At 38.6% G+C, this 8,500-nt stretch overlaps 1 protein-coding gene across 1 annotated transcript in view; it reads right to left on the bottom strand.

Moving 5' to 3' along the window:
• The window catches only part of LOC117520109 (probable ATP-dependent RNA helicase DDX41), an 18,820-nt gene extending 12,604 nt beyond the window's left edge, over positions 1–6,216 (bottom strand). The window contains exons 1-7 of the mRNA XM_034181408.1: positions 6,069–6,216; positions 3,812–3,904; positions 3,516–3,666; positions 2,515–2,589; positions 2,316–2,376; positions 2,100–2,236; positions 1,919–1,991 (exon numbers count right to left, since the gene is read on the bottom strand). Coding sequence (XP_034037299.1) covers positions 1,919–1,991; positions 2,100–2,236; positions 2,316–2,376; positions 2,515–2,589; positions 3,516–3,666; positions 3,812–3,904; positions 6,069–6,095 — 617 coding nt within the window. The 5' untranslated portion in view covers positions 6,096–6,216. The remainder of the gene's footprint in view (positions 1–1,918; positions 1,992–2,099; positions 2,237–2,315; positions 2,377–2,514; positions 2,590–3,515; positions 3,667–3,811; positions 3,905–6,068) is intronic.
• Positions 6,217–8,500: the final 2,284 nt, after the last annotated feature.

Genomic DNA, 8,500 nt, shown 5'->3' with positions numbered 1-8,500 from the left:
CACTAATGTAACTAATGTATATATAGTATGCATAATTTGAGTGTATTTCGTTGCTCATAAAATAAAGAAAAATTGAAAAGACGTTTGGAAAATCCACTGTTTCTCATCACATATTATAACTCGATTGGACCTCACTTTTTCAACCAGGTCATATTTTTTTCAAACCAACCTCAAGGCAATTGCATTGTGCGTTAGTCAATAGAAAACCTATGAAATGAAAGATTAAAAGTAAATAAAAAACCCTTGAGTCAATTTTAAGTACAAAAAAAGTTAATTAAAAATGACCTTTGCGGATGTTACGCCGTCTGTCAAAACCAAGTGGGAGATATAGATGGTTAAAAGTCGCATAAACTATAGCTAACATTTACACTTAGATGGGCATTCTACTTTGAAATATGTATTCTCCGATATACATAATCAATTTGTATAAAAGATACGCGTATTAAGAAATTATAACAAGTTGAAAACAACCTGAGAATTGTCCGTCAAAAATAACATCCGCAAGGGTCCATACTCATTAATTTCACTTTTCCATAATGGAAAAGTGAAATGTTTAAAGTTAATAGTTAATGAGTTATCTTGAGCTTTGTGGTTTATGAAAGAAATATATGTGTACTACAATTTCAAACTAGTTTGCAATAAAAACATGTAACTTGAAAAATTGACCTTTGTGTTACACTTTCATAACAGTTTAGCATATTGTGAGCCCCCCCCCCCCCCCCCCCCCCACACACACACATATATATATATATATATATATATATATATACACACACACACTCACTCAACAAAAATATAAACGCAACACTTTTGGTTTTGCTCCCATTTTGTATGAGATGAACTCAAACATCTAAAACTTTTTCCACATACACAATATCACCATTTCCCTCAAATATTGTTCACAAACCAGTCGAAATCTGTGATAGTGAGCACTTCTCCTTTGCTGAGATAATCCATGCCACCTCACAGGTGTGACATACCAAGATGCTGATTAGTGCACAGGTGTGCCTTAGACCGTCCACAATAAAAGGCCACTCTGAAAGGTGCAGTTTTGTTTTATTGGGGGGGATACCAGTCAGTATCTGGTGTGACCACCATATGCCTCATGCAGTGCAACACATCTCCTTCGCATCATCCGTGAAGAGAACACCTCTCCAACGTGCCAAACACCAGCGAATGTGAGCATTTGCCCACTCAAGTCGGTTACGACGACGAACTGGAGCCAGGTCGAGACTCCGATGAGGACGACGAGCATGCAGATGATCTTCCCTGAGATGGTTTCTGACAGTTTGTGCAGAAATTCTTTGGTTATGCAAACCGATTGTTTCAGCAGCTGTCCGAGTGGCTGGTCTCAGGCGATCTTGGAGGTGAACATGCTGGATGTGGAGGTCCTGGGCTGGTGTGGTTACACGGTTGTGAGGCTGCTTGGATGTACTGCCAAATTCTCTGAAACGCCTTTGGAGATGGCTTATGGTAGAGACATGAACATTCAATACACGAGCAACAGCTCTGGTTGACATTCCTGCTGTCAGCATGCCAATTGCACGCTCCCTCAAATCTTGCGACATCTGTGGCATTGTGCTGTGTGATAAAACTGCACCTTTCAGAGTGGCCTTTTATTGTGGGCAGTCTAAGGCACACCTGTGCACTAATCATGGTGTCTAATCAGCATCTTGATATGGCACACCTGTGAGGTGGGATGGATTACCTCAGCAAAGGAGAAGTGCTCACTATCACAGATTTAGACTGGTTTGTGAACAATATTTGAGGGAAATGGTGATACTGTGTATGTGGAAAAAGTTTTAGATCTTTTAGTTCATCTCTTACAAACTGGGAGCAAAACCAAAAGTGTTGCGTTTATATTTTTGTTGAGTGTATATATCTTGCAATTGCATATTTGTCCATATAATGTACTTACACTGTTGGGATTCCTTGAATTTGAATTGGTGTAGGATGCACAATGCCTTTCCTTTTCAAACCTTTAAGGATTGCTACAAGCAAAACATACACCAATATGTTGCATGTTACAAACAGCCCCTGTTACTCATTGAAAAACAACATCCTTATTTCATGTGATGGACATGTAATGTGCTGTAAACCTGGTGGAAACTTCATCTCTCTGAAGCTTTTGATTGGGACAGGAATGCCTTCTCCATCAACTAGGATGTGGAATTTCTTCCTAACACGTTCATGTCTGGCCTCAGGCATATTCAGGATATAACATGGAGCCTTCCAGCTATAAAGAACAGATCAGTTACTACAAGATGAGAATTCTGCACACATTTCTGTACAGAATTCACATGTCAAAGCCTCACCTCGTTTTGATTGGATCATCATAAATGATACCTTTGGCCATTTCCTTCACAGACATTAGAGCTGAGAGATGAAATTCCCCAGAATTAGTTTTGGAAATTAAAATAATGTTGCACCATTAAATGTCTTAACTGAACAGAGTGAGTCTTCTGATTAATCTCACATTGTTTCAAAGGAACTTCAGAGCCCAAATAATTTTACCTCTGCCCTCTGCAACGCTCTCAAGAATCTTCTCTTCCTCTTTCAGCTGTTTCTCCTTGGCTGATTCCTTACGCGCTGTAGATACAGATACAACACCCGAAACATGACAGAACCAACATAGTTCTATACACTACGCACTAAAAGGAAAACAATGATCAGATCTCTAGCCTGATTTTTAATATGAATTCCCTTCAAATAAATACAAAGTGTTCACTTTGAATCTGAATTTCTGATTTGCCTTTAAATTCAATATTTTGTGCCAGACTAAATAGCAAAACTGAGTCAATGTCAAAATGTATAGGGATATATCTATAGGTAATGGACAGTTATAGGAGTCCATGGTATTTTGCTATTGTTTGTTTTTATTTGATGCTCCCATTTTGCTTGAGGCCACAACAGCACATGTTTTTGCAGAAATTTGTGTTAGCTACACTTCCTAACACTACTCAAGATGCACTAGGAGAATGGCGTATGGGTGGCCTTGAACTGAGGACCTACTACAAAGCCCCATACCTCAGTATTAGTTTTATTATTAAAGTAATATTACTGCAAAGTCAGCATTACAGGTGGGAAAGGGACGCATTGGTGTTTTTTTGTGTGTGCTATTACAAATCACATGTAATAAAACAGACTATAAAAAACACTGTTGTAAGTGAAACTTTGGTTGCTGTTGTTTTCAAAAGTACATTTGAGGAATTGATGAATTAACAAGAGCAGTAAATTAGTATGTTGACATTTTTCCAAGAAAGATCATGCTATATAATATACAGTATAGTTAATTTTGAGCAATTCTGTCTATAAAACATGTGAGTTAAGATTTAATCTTCCAGACACAGGAATTAACATCGATACCTCACATTGTTTTGTTAATGGAAAACATACTGAAATGGTTGTTTGGAACGTGCCACAAAAAATGAACATTATTTTCCCAGAGTATAAATTGCAACAGTGTAAGTGACAGGACCTCCCAAAATACCATAAGTATTACTTGAACAGGATACCTTCTGCTTTTTCTTTAAGATGCTGATGCTGATCAAGGAGACTAACGTTTGACCTTGGGCCAAGACCTTCATCCTCATCCCGCTGCTCCTCCCCACTATCTTTATGCTCCTCATCTACCGCTTTTCCTCGCAGACGCAACATCTTCTGGAGCTGTAAGATAAGCAATTTGAAAATTATTAAAACTTTGGAAAGGATATGATGTTATTTTTAAAACAACATTTAATTATGAAATAAATTAACATTAACAATAATGCTCCGTTCCTCAAGAACAATCCACAAGTTTGAAAATACCTACCATTTGCTGTTTTCGGATTTTGACAGGAACATATGGAACATAGTCATCATCCTCTGATCCTCCAGAACCTTTTTCTTCCTCCTCATTGAATCTCTGTAGGGGGTCAAGAGTCAATGAGCTTACCAAACCAATTTTGTGTTCCAATAATTAGTGCTAAATGTACAACCCCAATTCCAATGAAGTTGGGACATTGTGTAAAATGTAAATTAAAACAGAATACAATGATTTGCAAATCCTCTTCAACCTATATTCAATTGAATACACCAAAGACAAGATATTTAATGTATAACTGATAAACTTTGTTTTTGTGCAAATATTTGCTCATTTTAAAAATGGATGCCTGCAACACATTTCAAAAAAGCTGGGACAGTGGTTTACCACTGTAGTATTAAATCACACTAAGCATTTGGGAACTGAGGACACTAATTGTTGAAGCTTTGTAAGTGGAATTCTTTCCCATTCTTGCTTGATGTACAACTTCAGTTGTTCAACAGTCCGGGGTCTCTGTTGTCATATTTTGCTTTCGCTTTGTATGGTAGAGTTTTAACTTGCACTTGTAGATGTACCGACGAACTGTGTTAACTGACAATGGTTTTCTGAAGTGTTCCTGAGCCCACGAGGTAAGATCCTTTACACAATGATATCGGTTTTTAATGCAGTGGCGCATGAGGGATCGAAGGTCACGGGCATTCAATGTTGATTTTCGGCCTTGCCGCTGATGTATAGAAAGGTCTCCAGATTCTCTGAATCTTCTGATTATATTATCGACTGTAGATGATGGAATCCCTAAATTCCTTGCAACTGAACATTGAGAAACATTGTTCTTAAACTGTTGGACTAGTTTTTCATGCAGTTGTTAAAGTGGTGATCCTTGCCCCATCTTTGCTTGTGAATGGCTGAGCCTTTTGGGGATGCTCCTTTTATACCCAATCATGACACTCACTTGTTTCCAATTAACTTGTTTAACTGTGGAATGCTCCAAACAGGTGTTCTTTGAGCATTTATCAACTTTCTCAGTCTTTTATTGCCCCTGTCCCAGATTTTTTGAAACGTGTTGCAGGCATCAATTTCAAAATGAGCAAATATTTGCACAAAAACAAAAAAGTCTATCAGTTTGAACATTAAATATCTTGTCTTTGTGGTGTATTCAATTGAATATAGGTTGAAGAGGATTTGCAAATCATTGTATTCTGTTTTTATATAGATTTCACACAATGTCCCAAATTCACTGGAATTGGGGTTGTACCACCTTGAATTATTTTGTTCGAGCAAGCACCCAGCTGATGTCACACTGACTTCACTCCGACTGGCAGTCACCACAATGTGTTCCTCAGCATGTCAATAAAATGATCTTCTCATCTATTTTGACCCAACTAGCTGGTGTTGTAGCAACCACTCACTATTACAATGCAAGCTGCAGTCTTCGTCTTAATCTCTCAAAGTAACCACATGTTTGACAACACAGTCCAGTGGTAATCAAAGATCCTCCAAAGAGATCCTGCATCACTTTGAGCAGATGGAATCAGTTAATCAGTGAAATCCCCTGGTGGAGTGAGTGGTTGAAAAGAAAACTTGCACCCTCTCAGCCCTTTCTAGAATGAGTTGAAGACCCTTGCCTGAAAGACTTGAACGTTTGTTCTCCTGCAATGATATCGGCATCACCAAACACCTCTGTCCAGCGTTCTCGTGAGTGCATAAGCCCTTCCCAGGGATCTCAATCTCAAAGGATGAAGACCCAGAGAGATGAACGCGACTACCGAGATAAATTCATGTCTCTACAAGTTCAATGCTCACCACATAGAAATACATGTGGACCTTAGTTGAGGACAACTGCAAACCCAGACACCGATTCCTCACTCCACTTCTCAAATACTGCAATACTTTGTGTATCCTTGGATTACACAAAGATCAAAGCACTATCCACCAAGTCAGTGTCAGTAAACCTTTCCTAGTATGAACTTCATCACAAGATTAATTTAACCCAAAATCTCTGGAAAATTGCCTGCTTTATTCAAAGAAAAATCAACACTTTAAACCCCAAACACGCATATTACCTACACAGATTTCAGGTTCCATGCATTGGCACTAACTTGATCACACTGAGCTGACCTTTGACAGATAATGTGCCACACATTACGGCTTTAAACATGATATTGAACAGTCTAGTCGTATTTAGACGAGTGTGACTAGCTAACCAGTTGACTGACATTAGCTAAATTAATGTATGTACAATAACGTTACATCGTATCTTCCTTACCCTTTTAAGTCGATTTTCGGTGTCCATTTGGTTGTCTGTGGTTCATTAACCCGAAACGTTACATTGAAATGACGATTTATAATAAACGTAACCCTTTCGTAGTGTCGACACAGACCTACAAACGACTACGTCTTCTTGGTTTCCAGCAGCTCGAACACGACGAGGCTCATTACTGCCACCGCCAGGATCGGAGGATTAATACGACTCAAGGTCATATTTAAAAGATATGATAGTTTACAAAATGCTTAACAACTACCGTGACAAAGATTGAGGGTATTAATTTGAAATTAGGAAAGTATAATAAAAAATAACAAACTAAACATCAATCAATCAATTTTTTTATATAGCGCCAAATCACAACAAACAGTTGCCCCAAGGCGCTTTATATTGTAAGGCAAGGCCATACAATAATTATGTAAAACCCCAACGGTCAAAACGACCCCCTGTGAGCAAGCACTTGGCTACAGTGGGAAGGAAAAACTCCCTTTTAACAGGAAGAAACCTCCAGCAGAACCAGGCTCAGGGAGGGGCAGTCTTCTGCTGGGACTGGTTGGGGCTGAGGGAGAGAACCAGGAAAAAGACATGCTGTGGAGGGGAGCAGAGATCGATCACTAATGATTAAATGCAGAGTGGTGCATACAGAGCAAAAAGAGAAAGAAACAGTGCATCATGGGAACCCCCCAGCAGTCTACGTCTATAGCAGCATAACTAAGGGATGGTTCAGGGTCACCTGATCCAGCCCTAACTATAAGCTTTAGCAAAAAGGAAAGTTTTAAGCCTAATCTTAAAAGTAGAGAGGGTGTCTGTCTCCCTGATCTGAATTGGGAGCTGGTTCCACAGGAGAGGAGCCTGAAAGCTGAAGGCTCTGCCTCCCATTCTACTCTTACAAACCCTAGGAACTACAAGTAAGCCTGCAGTCTGAGAGCGAAGCACTCTATTGGGGTGATATGGTACTACGAGGTCCCTAAGATAAGATGGGACCTGATTATTCAAAACCTTATAAGTAAGAAGAAGAATTTTAAATTCTATTCTAGAATTAACAGGAAGCCAATGAAGAGAGGCCAATATGGGTGAGATATGCTCTCTCCTTCTAGTCCCCGTCAGTACTCTAGCTGCAGCATTTTGAATTAACTGAAGGCTTTTTAGGGAACTTTTAGGACAACCTGATAATAATGAATTACAATAGTCCAGCCTAGAGGAAATAAATGCATGAATTAGTTTTTCAGCATCACTCTGAGACAAGACCTTTCTGATTTTAGAGATATTGCGTAAATGCAAAAAAGCAGTCCTATATATTTGTTTAATATGCGCTTTGAATGACATATCCTGATCAAAAATGACTCCAAGATTTCTCACAGTATTACTAGAGGTCAGGGTAATGCCATCCAGAGTAAGGATCTGGTTAGACACCATGTTTCTAAGATTTGTGGGGCCAAGTACAATAACTTCAGTTTTATCTGAGTTTAAAAGCAGGAAATTAGAGGTCATCCATGTCTTTATGTCTGTAAGACAATCCTGCAGTTTAGCTAATTGGTGTGTGTCCTCTGGCTTCATGGATAGATAAAGCTGGGTATCATCTGCGTAACAATGAAAATTTAAGCAATACCGTCTAATAATACTGCCTAAGGGAAGCATGTATAAAGTGAATAAAATTGGTCCTAGCACAGAACCTTGTGGAACTCCATAATTAACTTTAGTCTGTGAAGAAGATTCCCCATTTACATGAACAAATTGTAATCTATTAGACAAATATGATTCAAACCACCGCAGCGCAGTGCCTTTAATACCTATGGCATGCTCTAATCTCTGTAATAAAATTTTATGGTCAACAGTATCAAAAGCAGCACTGAGGTCTAACAGAACAAGCACAGAGATGAGTCCACTGTCCGAGGCCATAAGAAGATCATTTGTAACCTTCACTAATGCTGTTTCTGTACTATGATGAATTCTAAAACCTGACTGAAACTCTTCAAATAGACCATTCCTCTGCAGATGATCAGTTAGCTGTTTTACAACTACCCTTTCAAGAATTTTTGAGAGAAAAGGAAGGTTGGAGATTGGCCTATAATTAGCTAAGATAGCTGGGTCAAGTGATGGCTTTTTAAGTAATGGTTTAATTACTGCCACCTTAAAAGCCTGTGGTACATAGCCAACTAACAAAGATAGATTGATCATATTTAAGATCGAAGCATTAAATAATGGTAGGGCTTCCTTGAGCAGCCTGGTAGGAATGGGGTCTAATAAACATGTTGATGGTTTGGATGAAGTAACTAATGAAAATAACTCAGACAGAACAATCGGAGAGAAAGAGTCTAACCAAATACCGGCATCACTGAAAGCAGCCAAAGATAACGATACGTCTTTGGGATGGTTATGAGTAATTTTTTCTCTAATAGTTAAAATTTTGTTAGCAAAGAAAGTCATGAAGTCAT

This window comes from Thalassophryne amazonica, chromosome 11, assembly GCF_902500255.1.
Source record: "Thalassophryne amazonica chromosome 11, fThaAma1.1, whole genome shotgun sequence".
Taxonomy (NCBI): domain Eukaryota; kingdom Metazoa; phylum Chordata; class Actinopteri; order Batrachoidiformes; family Batrachoididae; genus Thalassophryne; species Thalassophryne amazonica.
This window is presented reverse-complemented; position numbering and strand designations above follow the sequence as displayed.